Consider the following 23,015-nt stretch of genomic DNA (forward strand, 5'->3'; position numbering starts at 1 on the left):
CCCTAAACCCACATTTCAATTTAGTGTGCACCAGTAAGAAGCTAACCTAGTAGTTATTAAGAGACAGGGGGTGGAGAAAGGTTAGAGGGTTTGTTACTGCCCCCACCCAGAAAAATTTCCCAGCCCTTTTTCACAACCTTCCTAAGATGCTATAGCTCATCTGTTTCTCTCTTGCACTCTGCTAGATATCTCCAAGCCCAAAAAGTCGAGCAGAATTGGTATAGGGTAGGAGCCAGGTATAGCTCATCTTTGAAAAATGGAATGACCACACTTGTATTCAGATGTAAGAAATCCTCTCAAGTTTCCCCAGTTTTTATTTGAGTTGAAGAAACTCAAATAAACACATTTTGTCTGTGGATTTGTGTGTGATCTTGAGTAGTGTGGACTTGTTGGTGGTAGTAGAAGTTGTTCCCCTAATCTAGAGAGACTTTATCATTGTTCTCATCCTCACCTGTGTTCAGGGTTGAGAAAAAGCCTTCAGGATCAAGATTACCAGCTAAAAAATCAGGGGATATTTGAGGAAGAGCTGTCCAGAGTATAGGGGTACACTGTGGAAGATAAATGGAAAGGTTTGTGGAAAAGAAAGGCTTATTCCAAGAGCTGGGATTTGAAAGGGAAATTTTGGGGATTCTAAGCAGAAATGAATCAGGTCAAAACCTTTCTCCTTTATGCTTCTCATGTTGCATGACTTCTTGATGTGTAGTTCCCTCTACACAACCTATGCAGAAAAGACCAGGCACAGAAATGGGGGTAAAGAAAACTCAAGTGTAAAGAGTGAGTATGTCATAACTCCTGATTCCATATTATGAGAACAAGGATGAAGAGCAGAATAGGAGTGTTGAAATAGGTCAGAGCATACGCACAGGTATGTGCAATTCACACACTGATGGAGAGTTAAGAAGACATGTCAACACACATCATTATATTCATACATGTAACACAGATGTGGGGTTTAAACACACACGTGATGCAGACATACATGTGCACACATATTTACACACATAGGCATTAAAGCACAGGTGGCAAACACAAGGCCCTCAGTCCAAATCCTGCCCTCCATCTTGTTTTATCTTTCCTGGCACCTTGTTTCTACCTGGTGACAGTACAGAGCTCTCACTTAACTGTTAAGGAGTAGTTACATTTATACAATCCTAAAATTACATTCAGCCCTTTGAAGGTAACTGCAAGACTGATGTGGCCCCCCCAAAAGTGAAAGTGAATTTGACACCCCTGGATTAAAGTCATGATGAGGAATCAAGCTCAGATAGATGATTCCTAGGTAGTGGCTTCTAGATATTTTGATAGGTTCTCTGGACTAAGTAAGGTTTCTCTCCACCTTTCTCACCACCACCTTGATCTCTTAAGCCAATAGATGTCAGAGAGACAAAAGGCACATAGGAAGGTAGAACAGTGAAGACAGGGAGGAGATATCATGTTCTGAGGTCATCTTCACTTCTCTACTTCGCTTTCTCCAGTTTCTATTTTTCTTTCATTTGTTCTCCATAGCAATTTCTCTTCTTTCCTTACCTTCTAAGCTATCTCTTACAGCTTTTTAGGTTTAGCTGCTCTCTTCATACTCTTGTCTTCTTTCTCTTGCCCTGTGGAAGGGATGGCAGCAATTCCACACCCCCAGAGAACACCTGTGTGCCCAGAGGATGTTTTTACCTCATTGACTTTCTCCTCAAGCCAGCCAGTTAAACAAATGCCAGCAAGACAATCTGACATAAAATCCTTCTCCTTCACCATCTTCCTCCCCCTTCTCTATATCCTCAGATAAAATAAGAAACCACCAGTTTCATAAAAGCAATGTAGACTTTAATTCAGGTTGGCAGGTGGAAGAGAGCTAAGATTTTCCTTCAAGGGTGTCCAGATGAGAGGACTGTCTTGCTGAGACAGACAAGGAGGGCATGGAAGTATGAGTGGCCCGGTGGCAGAACAGGGCCAGGAGAAAAGGTGTAGCCACACAGTGCAGTATTGCCAGGACTTCTGCCAGGTCCAGCAGCATGTCCAGGGCCTGCTGGGCTGGACATGATGCTAATACCAAAAACTTGGATCTCACTAGGGAGTCCAATCCTCGAAGCACTCCATGAGGCCACCAGAAAATGAACCAGACCCATAGGATATCAATCAAGGGACATGGTGCCCTGTCTAATACCTTTTTCAGGCCCTTGGCTCCCAATAAACCCAGTGGCAACAGGAAAAAGATGGCAAAACAAGTAGCAGCGTGCATAAACTGCAAAATGTCCTGGCTGAATGTCTGGGTGCAGAGTCCATTGGAAGTGTCACTGGTCAGAGTGATTGGCAGCCCCAATAGGATAGCCACTCCCCAAAGTCCCACAGTGAGCCCCAGAGTGAGGCCTGGGGCCTGGTTTGTACCCAGTAAGGGACCCAGGCAGGCATGGCAGCCTAACAGCAAAGCTTGGGCAAAGGCTGAACTATACCAGACCAAATGGGCCAGGTGGCACAGATGGGTGTCATGGACACCACTTAGCCCTGGTGCCAGGATGGGCACTGAGATGCTGAAGAGGGCACTGCCCACAGCTAACTGTACAAGGATCTTCCGGCCAGGACACAGCTGCAAGTAAAATAGAGGTCTGAGAAAAGCAAAGAGGACAGCTGTACTAGCTAGGATGCCCAGGACACTAGCAAGGATGTAGAAAGGCAGTGAGGACTCATCCAGCAGTTTGCAGGAGCGGCAGGGGGCAGCTGCTTCCAGTCCAGTGTAGTTATAGTCACCAGGTCCGTAGGAATCATTCCAATCAATCAAAAACTCATCTTCAAAGTTAAAATTACTCGAGTTGTCACCAATGGAGGAGTCCACCTGGAGGATATCCCCAGAGGGGACAATCAGAGCATCCAGTTACTTCACTGAAGAGTCTCTGGGGAACTAAAGGGAAAGGGAAAGGGAGGACAGAGGGGAAACTGGAGCTGGAGGAGTTTGGTGCAGTGGGGATGATGGTAAAAGACAACACAGTTGAGACTCAGGAGTCTGTGGAGAAGCAGGGTCATGGAAGAGCGAGGGAAAGGCAGTGGGGAAGACTGGAGAGCAAGGGAAGGTTGGAGGGAGGGTAATCCGGGGCCTGGATGGTACTAACTGAAAGGCCCATGAGGAGGAAAATAATGGGGACCTAGGAGACTGTGGTAAGAAGGAGAGAGGGAGAAAAGAAAGGGATAAGAGATGAGGATAAAAGGAAAGATGTATAAAGACAGAGGGGTAGTAAGTGCAGAGGTGGGGGTTGTGGGTCCCTCCCCACACTCACCCGTTGCAGACAGTTCCCCATGACACTGCTGGGCCCAGGGCAGGCAGAGAGGACTGGGACAGTTTTGTCACCTGCTGTGGTTCCAAGATAAGTGCCAGGGACTAATGAAGACCATCAGTTATGAGCAGGGCCATGGGGTGGCATGGGGAGGGGCACATTCAGGAAGTCTTTACCCCACACCCACCGCCTGCTTAAACTTCAGTCCCACATAAGCCATTGGCCTAAGGCTTCCTGTTTTGAGGTTAGATTCCACTGTTGGGGATCAGCATTCGGGAAAGGAAAAAGGTGGGGACCAGAAAATGGGTATTTTCCAAGGAGTGGAAAGGGAGGCTAGAAGCCAAGGGGCTTCCCAGCAAGGATTTTAAGCACTAGGAAAGACGGTGGGGCCAGAGATGAAGTGTGAGTCAGAGATAAGGGGCATGTTGGGAAGTTGGAGGGAAAGGCAGTTGATTCTCACTGTTCGTCTATCTACTTGAACTTGAGCCAATGAAAGATAGTTCAAAAGTCAAGCGTTTACAGGAGGGACTATTAGTGGCACTATGGCTGGATCCATGAGATGCTGACAAGCTGAGTAGAATGTGGGTGGGGGTTCTCTGTATATTAGTTTGGGTGTAAGAAGGGCCTTATTTATCTGTGTGTGGCTGTGTTCTGTGTACTGTGTGCAAATATCTAAGGCATATATCTGGGTATGACTCTGGATTTTTCAATGTAAAAGGAGGGAGGATTCTTTCAGTGTATGAAGTAGCTGCATAATGAAGCTACTTCAGGGACCAACGAGGTATTTGGCTTCATCATCTTTGGGTGGAGTCTGGCAAGCAGACTTTCATAGAAATGCATCTTTCATAGCAAGCAGAACACATGGTCTGGAAAGTTAAAGCAGGCTCTGGGGGACAATGGAACAACATATTCTCAAATGGGCCTGTTGACTCTGGGGTAATCTCTATTCATGTGGGGAATGCAAAGTGCTGCACTGGCCTGGCATCTCAGCACTGTGTAAAGTTCTTTTTGTGGGGAGAGCTTCTACCTCTAACTGGCTGACAGAAAGGGTATCTATCCCGTAGGTGGATCCCCCTAAGCCAACATGATGACTGTTTAGTAGCCCCTTTCTCCCCAGTTGCTTTCCCATGGCCTCTGCTGATTCATCCTGTCTTCACCCCAACATTTCCTGTTAAGGAGACTTAGACTGGACATTTGGAAAGGGTGAGTCATGGAGTGTCCGAGTCAGAAATGTGAGATAGGCTGCTTTGGAACGCTGTTTCATTGATCTAAGAAAGCATGTGATACTTTAACTCCACTTCTGCCAAGCAGCTTCTTCCCATTCACAAAGGTGTGCCTAGATGTGGATAGGAAAGCCATGTTGCAAAAGAATGTGGATCTTACAAAGAGCATCCCCTTTTCTCCCAAGATGCTAGCTCCAGTTTCAGGTTTAACATGAGGGGGTTGGAGAATGATTTGGTGGGGTCTGTTGAAACTGTCCTGGAATGATGTTAGCAGCATCTTCACCGTCATCTCCACCTTCTCCAGTCCTGCCTGATGGAATGCACTGGGAGCAGGTAGATGCCCCATCCCAAACACTCTCTGGAAAGGAAGGGCCAAGCCAAAGGGAGTGAACACACCTCTCTCCCTTGGAGAGTTATATTGTTTCCAAACAGAGATGCCCTTGGGAGAGTGGCCTGGTGAGGCACACACCACCCCCAAAAGTACCAGGTGTAGGGGATTCCAGCAGAGCAGCCCTTATAACGTATCCTTACAGGAGCAAGAGCAGCAAGAAAGCAGCCCAGCGACATGGTGATCCAGATATATTGAGGGTCCCCCTCTGAGATTAGCATAGGAGAGTTAGAAAGGTTATAAAGATACACGATCCCCTCCCTACTCCTTTCCCCACCCCCCACCCACAAACAGACACACACAGCACAAGGGCCCTCTCCCCCCGCCCCCAGTACAAATATGGCTTCTGTGTAATATGGACAGAGTGATTCAGCTCAAAGACGTAAAGTCACTTTCCCCGAAGTAGGTGCAAGGAGACAGGGAAACCGATAGGTCTGGGGCCCTAGGCTGCCTTGCTGCTTTAAGAGGAGGGAGCCTTGGCTTAGAGGGGTGCTGCCTGTGGTGCCCAGGGCCCTATCCAGATAGTAGAAGATCCACAACAGTATTACCTGAACTGAAGGGGTGGACAGAGCTGCTGAATGCAGCTGCCCCCATTTTGCATGCCCTTGGGTTGTCATAACAGGGAAGACATGCTGGAGGACAGTGACAGTGGTGCCAAGGGGCGTCCTGGGTGTGAAAGAGGGTAGCTGGCTACACAGGGAGTGAGCAAGTGAGCAACTCATCTCCATGACAGCCAGCTCAGGCCAGGAAAGAAGACAGAAAATCAAAAGGGGGGGGGGGTGGAGATGGAAAGGAGAGAGGAAGTTTCACTCCGGCTATCCTCAGCTCACTGGGTACATACTTTAGGGAAAAAGTGACAGCAGTTATTCCAGGGTCAGGGCCAGGGAGAGGCCTGAGGGGTGCATAGTGAAGGCTGTGGCACTGACTCCATAGCTCCAAGAAGGGAGATTGAGGCAGAGGTTCAATGCTCTGTATTTTAGAGCAAGACTATATGGACAACTGAATACAAACATATCCTGGGACTGTTTTCTCCATGACAGATGGGCACTGGGGGTGGCGTGGAAAATGCTGAATAGAGCAACCTCCCAGGGTAGTACCAAGCTGCCTAGGAATCCTTTGCTCCAAAGTTCCACCTTTACATGTTCCACAGCTCACCCACCTGCCCAGGACATAACTCACTGCCTCTCACACACAGATGTGCGCGCATGCACACAGGCACACACAGAGTTCACATTTTCTTTGTTTAGTCAGGAAAGAGCTCAGTGTAGTGAAGTTTGTTTTAGTATTTTTGTGGTTATGTCTCTCTGGCTGCTGGGGAAGGGAGGAAGGACTAAGGGATGGCTTAGGACAGGAGGGTCGAACTCATTTTCACCAGGGAACACATCAGCTTCGAGGTTGCTTAATTTAGGGACTGTATAAATGTAACTACTCCTTAACAGTTAAGTGAGAGCTTGGTGCTGCCACTGGTATAAACAAGGTGCCAGGCTGGATAGGACAAGGCAGAGGGCAGGGTTCTGCCTGAGGGCCTTGTGTTTGCCACCTGTAACTTAGGAATTGGGAGGGGTTGGAGGAGGAGTTGGTGAATAATGCCAAAGAGGAGTAGTTGCCAAGCAACAACAGTCCAGAGGTTGGGTGGGAGTGAGGGACCTCTGGGCAGAGAAGCAGATGCAGTTGGGCCTGGAGCAGTGCCTTTCCCACAGCTCCTGGAGCAAGGAGGGGCAGCCTTGCCCTGCTATCCCTCAAGGGCAGTCCTGTGTAAAGGCCCTGGCTTTATATATCATGGGATAAGGGTATATAACACCATCTCTGCCATCGTTTTTCTCCAAATCTACCCCTTCTGGCAGGGATCCACATCCTCCCCACGTGGAACCCCTGCATCTCTGTGTGGCTGCATGCCACATCTTCAGGTCACATCTTCATGTCACATCTCCTCAGGGATCCCCATTTATCCCTTTTCCACTGAAATGGAACAGGGGTATGAGAGAGGCGCCTGTGTCTGTCCACAGTTTCAGGTATGTGACTATCACATACAGCAGAAGAAAGGCCAGCTCCTGCTCGCAACTTCCCCATTCCCAGAGAAGTCCAGGAAACTGCTCTGTTGTACAGGATAGAAGTTTGGTGAGATCCCTTACTAAACCAGCCCTGCTCCTTTCCTGTCCTTACCCCTCCACCCCCATTCTCCTCTTAAAGCTCCAGGGTTTTTTTTTTTGCTCTTTTCACCCTAGGGTCCCTTTGCCTCCAGCCTGAAGACAAATTTGATTTGGGATTGATACAAAAATAATAATAACCCAAACTCAAAGAAGCCACGGAAAGGGCTGAGGGCAACTCTTCTTCCCTGCCCGCCCTCCTCCCTCCCCATTCCAAACCTAGTACAAAACCGCACCCAAAGCAGACATTCTGTACAAGGGGTTGGGAGGGGACTGGGAAGCAAGCAGGAGGTGTGGCCCTGGGGTTGCTCTGTACAAGTCCAAGTTGGTTATGGCTCCAGCAGTCCCCATGGGGTCCCTGGAGGGGTGCAGGAAGTGGGTGAGCACCCTAGATGAAATATTCCTTCTTGTCGTCCCCGCCTGACTGCCCGCCTTCTGCGTTGATGATGGCTGTGTCCGCATCTGGGGCATCGTCAGAGCCTTTAGCCTCATGTGTCAGGTAGGTTCCTAGAGAGGAACAGAGGCTCCTCTTCTCAGGAGCAGTTTCCTTTGAATCTCCCCTTGCCCACATTCCCACCCACCCATTCATACCTTGCTTCTGAATTTTTCTCCTGTTTAGAGCTTTCTTCCTCCTCACCTGATCTAACTTGCATTTTACTGCAACATTCCTCACCTGACCATACCCCTATGAATGAATGAATCCTGCCTTTAATTACCGAATATCATTAATGATACAGGAAAAAATTAGTGTGTGTATATGTGTGTGTGCCTGTGTGTTTGTGTGTCTATGTGTACACGTGCACACGTGCATCTGTATGTAGGTGTGCATGTGTGTATCTGTGTACATGTGCATGCATGTGTGTGTGTAAGGTGGTGCTAGGGAAACTACCATGCCATCTCCATGTGCAATGTAGCCATAAGTTGGCTAGCACTTGATCAGTAGGTGTGTGTAGACTGACTGCAGCTAGAAGTCATAGCAAAGGAGGGCATATGAGAGGAAGGCATGTAAAGAGATGGTACGGAGATGTCGTGCATATAGGAGAAAACAGAAAAGAAGGAGATATTGTGGAGACTAAGGGCAAGGAAATTAAAGGCCAAGGGAAATGAATCAAAACATAAAGGAAGAAAGTGTATAAAGAAATGGGAAGAAGCTGCAGAGTTTCTCAGTTCTCTACTTATAGCAGAATATCCTTGTGGCAGAGCAGCATGGGAGTGGCAGCTTACTGAGTGGAAAGGTTTGATTTTACTGGATGATCAACAAGAGGTGAGGCTTTCAGGAGGGACTGGTGATGCTCCATTATTACAGGATTGCCTGCATTCTTCTTTCTCAAACACTCATAGTGGCTGACTGGGTCTCAAAAGGTCATTCCTGCAGCCAGCTCCTACCTATCTGCCTCCAACCCATCTTCCCTACCCGCAACCAAGTTCTCCTGATACTTCCTTCACATATCTGACCTTTGTGCCGAATCAGGTAGTGGCCAAGGAAGATGAGCAGGATGAGCAGCAGAAAGACAATGAAAGCCACGATCCCACCAATGATGGCATGGTAGGTGCTGGAAGACGAAGGCACCGGACTGTGGTCTAGAGGGAAGGGTCAATGCATACAGTCAGATCTGGGAAAAACCCTAATATTATAGCATTTGTAACCTGGTCACAGTAATCTTACACAGCAGAGAAAGTAGACTAACATTGGGACAATGGAGTAGCATCATTAAGCAAAGGGGATATGTCTTATTTTGTACTCAATTTTCTTACACAGTGTAAGAAACATAGTAATGTTTATAAAAGTTAATGTATTTGTGAGTAAATAGATAAATACCCTCCCCTGTAACTCTTTTAGTTGAGTTTGGCACTAAAGTTTGGCACTAAAGTTTGATCTTAGCCAAGTCAAAGATCATTGCTTTAATGTTTAAATCGTCTTTTGAGATTTCTCTCTTGCTCTCTCTTTTTCTCCCTGTCAGTCTCTTTCTCTGTTTTTATATTTATTTATTCTAATTTCTGGATTATCAGAGTACTCCTTCCCTATCCCACAAGCTCTCTTACTCTCCCATTCATTTGATATTCCGAAACGGTTTTTCTACAAGAGCTTTTCAACCTTTTAACTCATTGCCCTGAGATTAGATAGACAAGGAGCAGTAAAAAATTGGGTTCAAGAATCAGGTACTTTGACAACACCTTACAAGCTATGGTAGACTGTGACCTTCTGTATAAAGAACAGTGTTCTTTCTTGGCAGAGGAGTTTGAAGTTCCAGCAAAACCCAAGTCCTGTGGTAAATATTATCAGGGGGTCTGTAACTGCATTTTTATTTCCCACTATCCAAACATTTTGAATATTGAATATTGGTAAGTTGAATATTTTCTTCAAGGAAGTTCCACCATGCTGCCTCCAATGATGACCAATGTCTTTGCCAGCACAGATGGGCTAGGCATATTAACAACACTCCCAGCCACATAGCAGCATCTCAAATACCTGAGGAGACACTGCACAGGCCCAGGATACAGTGCTGTGTTCAAAATACTCACCGTAGATATGACTCTCCCACCTGTGGGAGAACTACTCTTTTTCCACAGACTCAGCTTGAGTCTTGATGCCTCATTGACTCATTATATATTTTGTCTTTCCTACTTTGTCTCCTCAGGCTTGGTTAGGCCAGCTTTTCAGTCCCTTGTCTATCTATGCCTTATTTGAAAAGAAAACATTTATGCTCTGTTTTTAATATTCTACTTGGAGTGGATGGAGAAGTTTGGCCCAGGGATTCATGATTTGATGGGGGATGTGGTACTGTAAGTTGGAAGAAGGGTACTGTAAGTTGGGTGAAGGTACCCACTGTCTTTCTCCTAGGGAGTATGTGAGACACAGTACACATTAAAAATAAATCCTGGCTAACTATTACTGAGACTGAGGAAATAGAAATTCCATAGAAAAACATAGGTTTCCATGGCCAACATGGTCTCTTGGTTCATCCATGACAGGCCTCTGTCTCTAGATGGAACATTGTTCAATTTCATTCCAGGCAGGTGGGAACCAATACTGCTTAGGATATTCCAGAAAGATGCAGTAACCCATTCTACCACCAGGTGTCAGCACTGGAAAGCAGTTCAGTCAAACAGGACTGGCTTTCCAGCACAAAGCTGGGAGGATCAGAAAGAAGCAAACCACTGAGCACCAGAAATTTCTCACTGACAATCATTACCACAGTTTGTCTAGAGAAATCTGGGTGCAGATACTATATCTCAGGGCATTGTCCTTGCTTCAGGTTCCTAGCTGTTTGTGGTGCTGAGGCAGTCCCCATAATGCAGAGGCCTGACCTGGAGTCAGAATTACCCCATCCAGACAACCTCAGGTCTCTTATCCCTGGGAGGCCAATCAATGTTAGAACTACTGTTTTTCCACAGACTCAACTTGAGTCTAGATGCCTCATTGACTCTTTATTATATATTTTACCCTTCCTACTTTGTCTCCTGAGGCTTGATTAGGCCAGTTTTAATGGACACCTCTGATGTCCCCCTGACAAATATGTTTCCCTGTTCTGAGGAAAGGCTTACAAGACTTTTTGGCATGACCCCATTGCCACTGAGATCTTAAAAAAAATCTCTCACTGGAGAGGAGATTTGCCACTCTCCATAAAGGGACTTCTGTTTCAGCCTGTCTCTTCTGAAATGGGGTTTTGTGGTTTCACCTTTGGGAAGAAATGCAGAGAAGAAGCATCATCTACTTCCTCTAGAAGATATGGCATCCAAGAAAAGATTCTGACTATTTCTCAGCATAGTAAAAACTTATCTCCATTTCCTGCTTGGACCCAGGTCTGCAGGAAGGGAGACAATAGCAGCAGTATGCATCCAATACTAGTCACAGGAGAAGCAACTCTGAAAATAGCCTGTTGCAATGGAAAATGCATCTACACCCATACTTAAGAGGCTCTGGGCCCTCTATACACAGAATTATTGTTCTTGCAGCCTGGTGAATGCAGGGGTTGGAGGATGGTATCACTTGAGTCAGATGGTATCACTGCTAAACAAAGGCCAATGGGAGTCCTCCATTCTATTGATCTTTCCTTACTGCACATTCTAGAGTAGATCTGAAGCTGACTCTTTAGGCCCTCAATGGGGAGCTGCTGTCCTTCTAGTCTACTCCAAATCACTATCTGGGGGTGCTCTTAGGTGACAGAAAGATGAGAGTGTAACTTGGACAGGGAAGGGGAGAAGATGAATGCTGGAGGAAAACTGAGGTGGGCTCACCGTTCACATTGAGAGTATAGTAAGCCTTGTAGCTGCCCATGTTGCTGGTGGCTGTGCAGCCGTAGGTGCCGCTGTCACTCTTGTTGAGGAAGGGGAAGATCAGGGCGCTCTCCTGGATTATTTTCAGGGGTAGTACACTACCCTCCTTCTCCCATAGGTACTGCTGGGGGCTGTTGAGTATTCAGAAGAGAGTAGGTCAGGGCTAAAGGGAGACAAATATAACTCAGGGCAGGGAAGTCAAGGACCGTTTGATGAAAGCTCAAGAAGTTATATGAGCCAGAAACACTGAGCTGCTCAGAGGCTGGGAGAGGGTGACATCTTGGGGTTCAATTTGGAGAAAAGGAAATTTTTCTAACTGTATCTTACTGTAACTTGTTTCCTTATGGGAACCAGGGACTGGGCCCTACCTACTACTGCTACTTTGCAGGAGAAACAAAGGATGAATGTTGTTAGTGTCAGGGTAAATGAGAGGCTCAGTACACAGGAGAGAGGAAGACATTGTGTGAAGATCACAATCTGAGAGTATGGAGTTATATTAGACACCAGAAAAGAAATCTTACACAGGATTGCCACGACCCTCACAGTGTAGTAACAGCTTCTGGCCCTCTCGAGGATGTGGAGGATCTGGTCTAATCTTCGCCGTTGGTGTGTCTATGGAGAAGGAAATTGTGTCAATGTAAAACTTCCACACTGTTCAGGAGATCACCTTGATTTCAAAATCATTCCATTACACATTACAACTTCCACCCCTAAATGCCTCAGGAGTCCAAGAAACTATGAACAAAGACTTTTCTCCCCCTACTTCTTGTCAGCAAAGACAGCTATTGGCATTAAATATTTGAAGGACTGGTACTGCCACCTTGTAGAGTAGGGTTCTCAACAATCTGTCCTTGGTGAGGACCTGAGAGATGTCTAAAAGAGAGCTGAGAAGGGGTATCATTGGTTCATATGTGCCTAGCACATGACCTAGTACATAAGTAGGACTTAGTACACATTTGTGACAGAACAAGTACACTTGAACTTTATCATTTATTGAGGTCACAACCTCTCAATTCTCTCCATTCTGTAAGTGAGCTTAAGCTGGCAGCAATGCTTAAACAAAAACATCATTTTTTAAGGGCAGCCCAAAAATGAAGGGTGAGCTTTAAAACAGCAAGAGATGGGGATTATATTTTAGCTGCAAAAAGGCACTGACACAATATAGATAGACTCTGCAAAGGAATAATGGCATCTGCCACTGACACCAAAGGGCTGCTAAGGAAGGTAGGTCCAGATGGTTGCAAGAACAATACAACTAGATGCTGGTTTAGAACAACAGATAGACACAGAGCTTCCCCTAAGGATAGAACCAACCTTAACAAATAGTTAATGAACATGTTTCAGTCAAATGAAACAGGACAAAGAGAATCAGGCTAGGTAAAGAATGGGTATTCAGGGGCCCCACAGCCATAGAAACCTCTAGCATGGTGCTTCAAGTATAGATAGCATTTGGTGACTGACTACTGATCACAACTGCACCAAAAAGCTCCCTGGAGAGTAACTGCCAGATGGTTTGGTACCTAACAGAAATCTTTGAGACTCAGACTGGGGAGGGCCTTTCTTTGCCCTGGCTAGTGCCCAGACTTAGGGGAAGAAGCCCAAAGCCAGGGGCTTCACCCTCAGAACTAATAATCAGAGAAAAATTATAGAAATATAGAACTCTGAAGTTTACAAACTAATTTCATAACTTTTTTTCCATTTATACTCAAGAAAGATCAATGAAGTAAGCAGGAGATACTAAGAGATTACGCGCTCTGGTGAAAGTTAAAACAGCTAGTAAGTAGAGGCAGTGCAGTCAGAATCCAGGTTATTTGCTTCCAAATTGAGAGTATGCTAAATGGAAAATGATGGTACTCCAATCCTACCTCATGTTCAAGTCTCAGCAATAAGTTTAGCAATTGATTTAAATAGCTCTGAAGTCAGTCTTAAATCTTCCATAAGAAGAGAATAAGGGTTTTAGTTATTTTAGAAAAATAGCCAACCTTTAGATGAGTTAGAACAAAAAGTACATTATTTTAAAACTCTTTATTTTTTATCTTTGTACTCTATCTTCTTTCTGCTTTGGTTCCTCCGCTAAAAAAAGCTCTTTTTTAAAATTTCCAAATTTCCTCAGGTGAAGAGGGAGTTCTCTTTCCCTGCTTAAGGGATTTTCCATAGATGGATGAGGACCCTTGGAAGGGCTAGAGGTAGTAATCATAGTATTAGCCATTTGGGGTCAGAATCCCAAGAAAAATCAAGAGCTGTGGTAGACAGTAGAGAACTGTAGGAAAAGATCTTGGAATAATAATTGCCAAAGAGATTGTGTTTCCTACAACCTGTATTTTCTTGAAACCATCATAAGGTAGATCAGAGGAAGTCTTAATAATCCCCGTGTTCATGCTCTCATTTAGCAAATAAATAATCAAGCTCAGAGAGGGTACAATAATTTTCTTAGAATCACACAGCCAATAAGTGGTAGAGGGCAGACAATAGCCTGTGTCTTCTGACTCCTGATTTGCTATAGTTACAATTTATAAGTTAGTTGTATCATACTGGCTTACTCCAGGGGTAGGTAAATGTACCCATTGGATCAAACACTGCCAGCTACATGGTTCAGTAAATAAAATTTTATTGAAATACAGCTATGTTTGTTTGCTTACATATTGTCTATGGCTACTTTCCTGCAAAAACAGCAGAGGTAAGTAGTTGAGACGGAAACCATACAACCTCCAAAGCCTAAAAGGTTTGCTGACCCTTCACCTAATCCTATTACTCTTGTCTCGTTTTGTTTTTATCATGCACTTATCTGTGCCTGTTCTACATCTCATCTCACATCTGATCTGTCTTCACCCACAAGCCCATGACATACATAAAACTTCAATGCGTTGAGAAGTGGATCTCTCAGCTCCATTTAGAGATTCATGGTTAACAGAGCATACGATGTCTGCCCCATCATCCTCCCGGGTAACCTGGAATGTCACTGAGCTGCTCACAGTGAAGGTTTTGCCATTGGGATCTTCCTGTATTCGGGTTGGTTCTCCTAGAGTGCAGAAACAGACACATACACACACGCAGAGAGTGAGCCCTAACATACAGATATTGTGTGGGCCCCACAGTAGTCATAAAGATGACTACTTACAAACTAATGAAGGTGAGTTTCAACTTACACAAGCTCAGAAAGTTACAAAATGGATATGTACACACATACACACACAAGCGTGCACAGAATGTCATTCTGCTTTTTCCTTCTACAGCATGCCTTGGGTGTATCTACACATGTACCCCTCCCTTCCACCTCTCCTTCCTCCAATACTTCCTCCTCCTATAACCCCAAGGTAGGAGGAACTTACCATGAAGTTCTTGTTCACCCTTTTGCCAGGTGAGATTAGCCGCAGGTTTGCTCCCAGAAGATTGACAATTTAGGGTGGCTGTCTCCTTTTCCCGTAATGATGACTTGTAGCCAGTGATGATGGGCTTCTGAGGGATTCCTACCATGCATAGGGGATGGCCAGAATATGAAGAAGAGGTCATGAGGTTACACTTAGCTCTCTCTGCTGAGACAGCCTCTCAGGGTGACTAGATACCTTGGTCCTACTTTGGTTATGATGGGCAAAATAGTAGATATTTTTCTCTTTGATCTCATCCCTGAGAACCAGGAAGATAGATCCGAGAGGAGGAAGCTTGGAATGGGGAGATGTACCACACTTGAACACAACTGGGTAGCCACAGAAATAGTGTGAAGCTCAGGGAAGCAAAGAAGGAAATTGAAATATAGAATAAAATATAGGATGAGAGTATGTAAGCAACTGGGGTCCTCAACTTGGACATTATAATCGTATATTGCATGCACTTCTAATGTTTCATTCACATAATCTTGGGAGATAGGTGGAACAAACATTATCATCCTTCTGTTACATGTTAGGAAATTCAGGCTCAGACAGAGTAAGATATTTGTCCCAAAGCAAATGATAAGCAGAGGAGAAGTAACTAGAAGTCAGTGCTCTTCGTATTTTGTTCCATTGTAAAGGAAATATAGGCTGAACTTTTCCAAAAGGCTTGGTGTCTTGCCTGGCTCTAAGCTCTTTCAGGGACACACCTAGGGAGATTTGTTTGCACAGAAACATGCTTCAGTGACACTGGGGTTGGGAAGCCTCACCCAGCACAGTGATGAGGGACTTGGCAGTTCTCACAGGCATAGTGAAGATGGAGCAGGTGTACTCGCCCTCATCCGCCAGGGCCACATTGCTGATGCTGATGCTGAGCTCATGGGGTGTGGATTTAACCAGCTGAATCCGATTATCTCGAAGGGCTGGGGGGAATTGGGAGAATGGGAAGCAAGGCTTTTACTGGCACCTTTCATGTTTATCTTCAATCCCAAGTCAGCTTTTTGTGGGGAGCAGGTCCAGTGTGATTTGGGTCAAGGGGAAAATACTGTTCATGAGTTTTAACAGTCTTTAGGTTATTCAGTCACTTTCCTGGGCCATTGGGCACAGTAGCCTAAGAGACACCGGGGAAAGTAGGTTGGACCTCAAGAGTTTCCTTGTGAGACACATATGTCAACATTGATATCAACTGTCTCCTACTGCTCTTTTGTGGTAAAGTCACCCCAGGACCCTATAAGATCATGTGTGTGTTAGGTCAGAGCTGTAATAATAAAGTTTCTCTGACACAAAGTGAGGAACCAGTGTCTTGTTGCCTCCTCAAATGGTCATACCTTTATGTGTCTCAGCCTTTGCACTACAGTAACATTTCTTTTCAGTACAGCATCCCCTTCCCCAACCTATGGTTCTCTCGGAGAGAGATAACACTACCTCTCTTTTCCCCAAAGTAAAGAGTCTGCTGAGCAGGGTTAGACCACTGCAGGGATGACTCCTCATGGTCTTTCACTTGGCACTTGAGCACCACGGTGCCACCAGCCACCACTGTCTCATCAGATGTCCAGGGCTGACTGTCTGCAGGAGTAAAATAGGGTTAGTTTCTGAACAAGTCCTAGCCCCTCCACCCACTTCTAGGCCAAAGTCCACCTCATCTAATTCAGACCATTCAAGATCCAGGTCTTGTATCTCAAGGCATCAAAGGGGAAGGACTAGGGGAAAAGAACAGAGGTGGTTTGGGGAGAACCCTTATTTCCTCTTGTTTTGAATATAGAGAAAAGCAGTCATTTGTCAAATGTTTGCTTCATAAATTGACATGGCCACAAACACTTAGGGGAATAAAGGCCCTCCAAATCTATGCTTACTACTTCACATATATCATTTCTGATAGAGTTTTACTAATCACCTTTGAAAATACAAATATATATCTGTCATTCTATATTTTGCCTCCCTACTACCACCTGCCTTTATGAGCAAGAACAAAAGAAGCAGTTGTGACTCATAATCCCAAACTAAAAGTGAGCAAAGGGCCAGGCCAGCCCTTGAATTACACATTCATTTAAAAAGAAGTAGCTGATAAAACTTCAAAACAAACAATTTTTTCAATTGACACATTTTGACACAGTTTTTAAATTCCTCCAACAATAACTTCCTTTATTTCATCAGTTCTCTTAATATATTTCTTCAGTATTAGTACTACCCACCTCCCAAAACACAAACCAAATCATCACCCTGGTGTTAAAGAGCAAAGGATTAAAGTTTTCCCTTCAATGTGAGGGATATGTTTCCTAATCCCTCTCTCCTTAGACAAGGGAAAAAAAAAAGAACAAGGTATCACATGAATGAGCCACCTTTCAGTCAGGTGTAACTGTGAGCCCCTTGGACAGCTTCTTCCTCCCAGTATTATTGTTCGGTTTTCCCTATAACATTGATTCTGGTTCCCAGTGTTGATTTACTTATCTTCCAGACTGACTTTTTGTGACCCGAAAGCACTGACCTTTACAGAAGCAAACAGAAGGTCCCAGCTTCGCTTCCAAAACATCCACAGTATTTGTTCTATGGAGCTAAATTACTTAACCAGCATTATTCTCCTCTGAATAGGAAGCCAAGAAACATATTTTCTACATTCCCTAATTGAGTAACTTAGACAATCCCTATACTCCCTAAGGCACTGACCTTACCTCTTCCCTGTTTACTTATTTTTTTCTTTCTTGGTCACCACAGAGCTGTCTCCAACAAACAATAAGCACTCCTGGCAGAGAAGGTGTGCCAAGGGGTGAAGGTGGCATGTGCTAGAGTTGATATCAATATTTCAGGATAGTTGTCTCCAAATCAAACCACAAAGCCTATCCACTAGATTTAGTATTTAGAATCATAAAAAAAAAGAACTGAAAGAGATCTTAGGGATAATGAAATCCAATTTCCTTATTTAAAAAATGTAGACAGCCCTGGCTGGTGTAGCTCAGTGGATTGAGCACGGGCCTGCGAACCACATGATCGCGGTTCCATTCCCAGTCAGGGCACATGCCTGGGTTGCAGGCCAGTTCCCAGCAGGGGACTCATGAGAGGCAACCATACATTGATATTTCTCTCCTTCTCTCCTTCCCTTCCCCTCTAAAGATAAATAAATAAATCTTTAAAAATGTAGACAATGAGGCAACGGAGGTGAAGTGATTGCCTAAGATCATTCTACTTATCAGTGATTCTACTTAGCACTAGAACTTCATTCTTCAGAGTCTCAATGCAGTACTTATTTCATTGGAATGCCCCTCAAGTAATCATCTAATGAGAATTAAAACTGGTTTTGAGATTAATGAGCCAGGGACTGAGCTGGCTGAATAAATTGGGGAGTGATATGTTCCTTAAATATCTCAATGAAGGGTTTGGAAAGCCTTTCATTTACTGCTAGCTATATACCAATTTTTGATGAGTAATTCCATTGTCCATGGTTCCTTATGAAGATTTAAACCTTAACTATGTCTTCCAAAACCTCTTTATTCTGAGTAGTACACTACTCCTGGAATCATCGCACTTTTAGAAGGTGTAGTAGATACAGAGGTCTCTATATTGTAAGAGAAGAAGGAATAGATACTAGAAATGTTGGTGTAGATCTAAGAACTACAATGTCAGATGAAAAGGAGAAAGTTGTGTGGTAATGAGGGGAGTAGAACACAGGGTGAAGGCCACATGAGTGGGAGATGATGTGAGGATGGTTGAGGTCAGTGAGAGACACAGAGATCAGGGAGCCTGGATTCTCACCTTGACTGACCAGCATGTCAGGACTACTCCAGACTGTGGAGCTGATGGCTTCGTCGAGTGGAGCCAGAGTTCCCAGCTCCAAATCCTGCTCCTGCCAGTAGCCTGGGGAGAGAATCTCCATCAAGGATGAGCCCTATATATATGCTGCTGCAGTTTGGTATCTGAACTTCCATTGCTATATGTGGGGAAAGGTAAGCCCCTGTGAAGAGTAAGTTCACCAGAATACCTAAGAGAAGGCCAGTTTCTTACAAAAAGGAGAGACTAACTAAAGTACTGAAAAAGGAAGTTAACTTTTCCTCCCAGGAGTGAATAAAAGGAGGACGTTAATGTTTATCAGTCGATCTTATCATGTTGGAGCCAAAAGGATTCTAGACATCATCTAGCTCACTTCTCCCACTTCACGGGTGAGGATAATGAAGCATATAAAGGTTAAACATGACATAATGGAGGTCATTACAGAGAAAATGAAAGATAACCAAAGACTTTCATTCCTTATCCAGGATTCACTCTGCTAAATGCTGTTATTTACTAAAATAACTATAGGTTTAATAATTAAAAATACTTTCATATTAAATGCTTTTAATAAACGTATAGAACCAGTACTCCTGTATTATCATTATTACTTTGTAGAGTGGAAACAGAATGAAGTGACTTGCCTAAGGTAATATAAATAGAAGAGCAAAGACTACAAACTAAATGTCTGATCCAAATCCAAAGCTCTATTTGTTTCAGGAAAGACTCTACCACTGTAGAAAGACAGACACTACAGTGAGGGCAGAAATTTTCCCCACCCTTCTTAGATTGTTACCTTCTATTGGGTGCTCAAATTCTCAAGTTTTCCTCCCTCACCCTCAGTCCAATTACCCACATTATATCACTGACTCTGCTCATCCCTCTAGCATAACAAATCTCTCTTCTTAGCAAGCAGCCCATAAACAGTTTTGTGACTGCATAGTGTCCAAGGTCTATTTTCCCAATTCAATTTTAAGGGATGGAGGGACAAAGAAATAGTCCAAATTAATCTTTTTAGGGTTTCCAGCCATAAGCCCAGAAATAGCTAATCACAGTGCACAAAATTCAGTGAGGTCACAGGCTGCTGAGCAGAGTTCTGAGCTGGTACCCATCCAGACTCGAGTTCTGGAAAAACTTCAGTCATGGCAGTCTGCTTGCTTGAGACAGGGCTGGGTGGAGGAAGAAAGAACAAGAAGTGGACAGCACTGGGGCCTAGAGGAGTTGGGGGAAAAGGACAGAGTGGCAGGGGTGCTGAACTAAAAAGCTAAGTGGCATATGGGTTTAGGGTCCATGGAGAAAAAAGAGCAAGAGAATTGCAGAATCAGAAGGGAAAGAGGCGAAAAGGGAGAAGGAGAAGGGAGAGAGGAAAGGGGATAAGGAGAGAGAGGTAAGGACAGGGGAGTTGGAGAGATTCCTTGTGTCTGAATATGACTCTGAGAGATAGTTTCAGGGCTTTGCAGGCCTTCACAGAGATGTTCTCTCTCTGGAATTCCTCATAGATATGCCATTGAAGATTTAGAAATTACTCTGTTCTCAAACAAAAGTTTTTAAAAAAATTTTATTTATTTATCTTTAGAGGGGAAGGGAAGGAGAGAGGGAGAGAAATATCAATGTATGGTTGCCTCTCGTGCATCCCCTACTGGGAACTGGCCTGCAACCCAGGCATGTGCCTTGACTGGGGATTGAACCGAGATCCTCCAGTTAGCAGGCCAGTGCTCAATCCACTGAGCTACACCAGCCAGGGCCTCAAACAGAAGTTTTGATGGCCAAATGGGAAGGGCAGTAAAACAGAGAACACAGAAAATCTCTAACAGGTAGAAAGAAGTAAGCACAAAGGGGACGGGAAAAATGTTAATGAAGAAAGGCAGCAAAGATGACAGCAAGACAGAAAGGTGGCCTGGAGAGGACAAAGACTCTTCCATCCAGCAGGGTCCCTCCCTGAGTGCTAGACTTTAATCCTGCTGTTTTCTGTGAGCATCAAGGATGGAAACAACCTGAAGTTGGTGACTGTTTCATATTATTTTTCAGGATGTGTATTAGTGGGTACACTGCTTTAACATGCAGTAGGAAGTCAAATAGTTCTGCTAAATGTTTGGAGTGCTGGAGGGAAGGGAGGAGCCAGAGAGGGTCAATGCTCAGCCCACAGTATTGGAATTTAGTGTACAAAGTAATCACTAAACGGGACTTTGCTCAAATGAACAGAGGAAATAGCCATCTCATAACTTGCCATAGGAGTTTCAGTTTTCAGACCCTGAATTCATTGAATGACAAAACAACCTTGAGAGATAAGCAACCAGATATAATTACTTTTTAGAGATGAGGTTTAGAGAGGTTCAGGGACTTAGCTAAAGGCACACAAATGGCATACCTCTTCAGGATCCTCTTTCTCTGATGGTTTCCTCAAAAGTTTTCAACAGCTTTTTGTTTCTTATAGTATTTCAGCCCATTGTATTCCACTTAGTTGTTTAGTTATCAGTCTCCTTATTTAAACTTTGAGTTGCTTGAGAGCATGGGTGTTATCTTGCTCATCTCTGTATTTTTTAGCATTTAGTCCATAGAGGGCTCAGTATATTTAATTGGTCTGGTAATTCATTCCATCACAATTGACACTGTGCTATGTCTATCCCTAATCAGGCTGAGTATGTATTCTCTCCAACAGAATGGACTTAGTCTTCACTCTCCTGCTCCTTCTTTCATCTGTGCTTTTTATCTGCATTCTCAGTTCTGTTCTCCTTGCTTACATTCATTTCATCCCTTCTCTCATGCATTTTGTTGGCATTTTTTCTGCATAGGATGAATAAGTGAAATGGTTATGTAAGTCATTCAAACCAAACTAAATTGTTCAGGTGAGGGGACTTATAATTAAACAAATGATCTCCAATAAATGTCATATTTGTAATATACATGGTATATTATCTCTCTAGGCTTACAGTGAACTCTACTTTGTAGTGTTTCACAAAACTGCTTAAGAGGCAACTTATATTACCTCCTCTGGGGGTGACATTTCTCCCCTAATTTAGAGAAGTACTTAAGTTTTCTTTCTACTTTTGTAAAATTATACACCCATAATTATAATTCTAAATGGCCACTCTGTGGAACCAGATGAGTGACTATAACTGTATCAATAGAAACATGAATAAGTAGAAGAAATTATTACCTGTGTTGTGAAAGGCTAGTGCCTTCTTTGCATTTAGATCGTGACAACCACTTCTGACATCAGCACAATTCCATGGATGGATTCAGAATGGAAAGGAAAACTTAAAAGAGTGCCCTGAAAGAGCTATCTGAACTTTGAAGTGGAATAGTGAAAATTATTCTCAGGAAGGGTCCTTGGAGAGAAATTTAGACCACAGGACCATTAATGAGGGAAGTCCTCTCACATAAAAGAAAAACAAATGAGACCTCAGGTCATATTGGTGTTTCCCTGCTCAGAAACCTTCACTAACTTTCCATCGTCTACAGATCACATCCAGATTTGTTAGCCTGGACTTTTAAGATCCTCTACAGTCTGAAGCCAATGTGCCTTTCAACTTTGTCTTTACTTCACTCACCCCATATCCCAGATATGACTCTATTTAGAATTCTTTCTGTAACCACTTTGCTTTCTTGCATACATCCCCTTTCCTATAATAAATCCATTGATAAAGCCTTTCACCCATCTTCACACATCCAAGCCCTATTCACCCTTAAAGCCTATTTTCTGTGGCATATCCTTCAAAAAGCCTTCCCTATTTGACCCAGGTGAAAATAATCCTCATTTCCCTGAGTTACAATAATTATCTGCCTTCCTTAAATTATGCATCACTCTACTTCATACTGCACATTTGGCTTCCCTCCAATATTACACAGCTCATGCAGGTGGGATTGACACCTAATTTATTTTTGAATTCAGTACTGGCCCTAATACAGCATGTTACATTTAATAAATATTTATTTAATAAAGAAAACAAAGTTGCCGAGCACTTTCTACTGTGAGAACTAAGCTCAACATCTGCCAGCGAAGAAGAAATAGCAAATGAAATATGGTATGAATAGGCCAAGAAAGAGGGTTGCCCATCCAGGGGCTGAAGCTCTAGAAGTCCACAAGATATTGGGAATCAATATTTATCGATCGGCCTTTGTTTCAAGATTCAAGTTAGGTGCTCTATATTCATTACTCCAGAACAACCCTTTTAATAGATATTGTTATATACATGTTAAGGATGAGTTAGCTAAGACTTAGAGATTAACTAAGGCTCAGAGAAGCTAAGTAAGTCATCCATATGATGACCTCAGTAAGTTTTGAGATGGAAAGGGCTCTAAAGTTAAATTTCTCTTACCACAAAATCCAGCCTTTCTGCACATTATCACTACACTGCCTTCTCTTGCAAAGCATTCATTTTGTGTCTGTCATTGTGGGGCAGGGATTATGGGGGAAGATCTCTTTCTGCATTGCTGGCCAAGAGTGGTTCACCTAAACAGTATCCACAACACTCACCTGCAATGTGATTTAAAAACAAAACAGTGTAGCAAGTTGAAAATGGGTGCTTGTGGTGGTAATGGTGCAGACTGTACCCACTGGATTGCATTTTTAATTATAATTATTAATATATCTTTAT

At 43.8% G+C, this 23,015-nt stretch overlaps 2 protein-coding genes across 5 annotated transcripts in view; both read right to left on the reverse strand.

Moving 5' to 3' along the window:
• Window positions 1-1,800: 1,800 nt before the first annotated feature.
• On the reverse strand, window positions 1,801-6,345 carry ACKR1 (atypical chemokine receptor 1 (Duffy blood group)). Its single transcript, XM_037059825.1, has 2 exons — window positions 3,261-6,345; window positions 1,801-2,821 (listed from the first exon to the last, which is right to left on the reverse strand). The coding sequence occupies exons 1-2, from the start codon at window positions 3,279-3,281 to the stop codon at window positions 1,844-1,846; spliced, it is 999 nt and encodes a 332-aa protein (XP_036915720.1). The 5' UTR covers window positions 3,282-6,345; the 3' UTR covers window positions 1,801-1,843.
• A 721-nt stretch (window positions 6,346-7,066) lies between these two features.
• The window catches only part of CADM3 (cell adhesion molecule 3), a 30,114-nt gene continuing 14,165 nt past the window's right edge, over window positions 7,067-23,015 (reverse strand). Inside the window, exons 2-10 of one of the 4 annotated variants that reach the window (XM_037059821.1) lie at window positions 18,406-18,507; window positions 16,084-16,224; window positions 15,429-15,581; window positions 14,623-14,760; window positions 14,142-14,312; window positions 11,815-11,905; window positions 11,255-11,424; window positions 8,471-8,596; window positions 7,067-7,522 (exon numbers count right to left, since the gene is read on the reverse strand). In XM_037059821.1, coding sequence (XP_036915716.1) covers window positions 7,404-7,522; window positions 8,471-8,596; window positions 11,255-11,424; window positions 11,815-11,905; window positions 14,142-14,312; window positions 14,623-14,760; window positions 15,429-15,581; window positions 16,084-16,224; window positions 18,406-18,507 — 1,211 coding nt within the window. In that variant the 3' untranslated portion in view covers window positions 7,067-7,403. Of the gene's footprint in view, window positions 7,545-8,470; window positions 8,597-11,254; window positions 11,425-11,814; window positions 11,906-14,141; window positions 14,313-14,622; window positions 14,761-15,428; window positions 15,582-16,083; window positions 16,225-18,405; window positions 18,508-23,015 lie in introns of all 4 variants that reach the window. The other 3 variants (XM_037059822.1, XM_037059824.1, XM_037059823.1) reach the window with 3 other exon arrangements.

This window comes from Sturnira hondurensis, unplaced genomic scaffold (genome assembly GCF_014824575.4).
Source record: "Sturnira hondurensis isolate 20B ecotype Veracruz unplaced genomic scaffold, ASM1482457v3 Scaffold0011299, whole genome shotgun sequence".
Lineage (NCBI taxonomy): Eukaryota > Metazoa > Chordata > Mammalia > Chiroptera > Phyllostomidae > Sturnira > Sturnira hondurensis.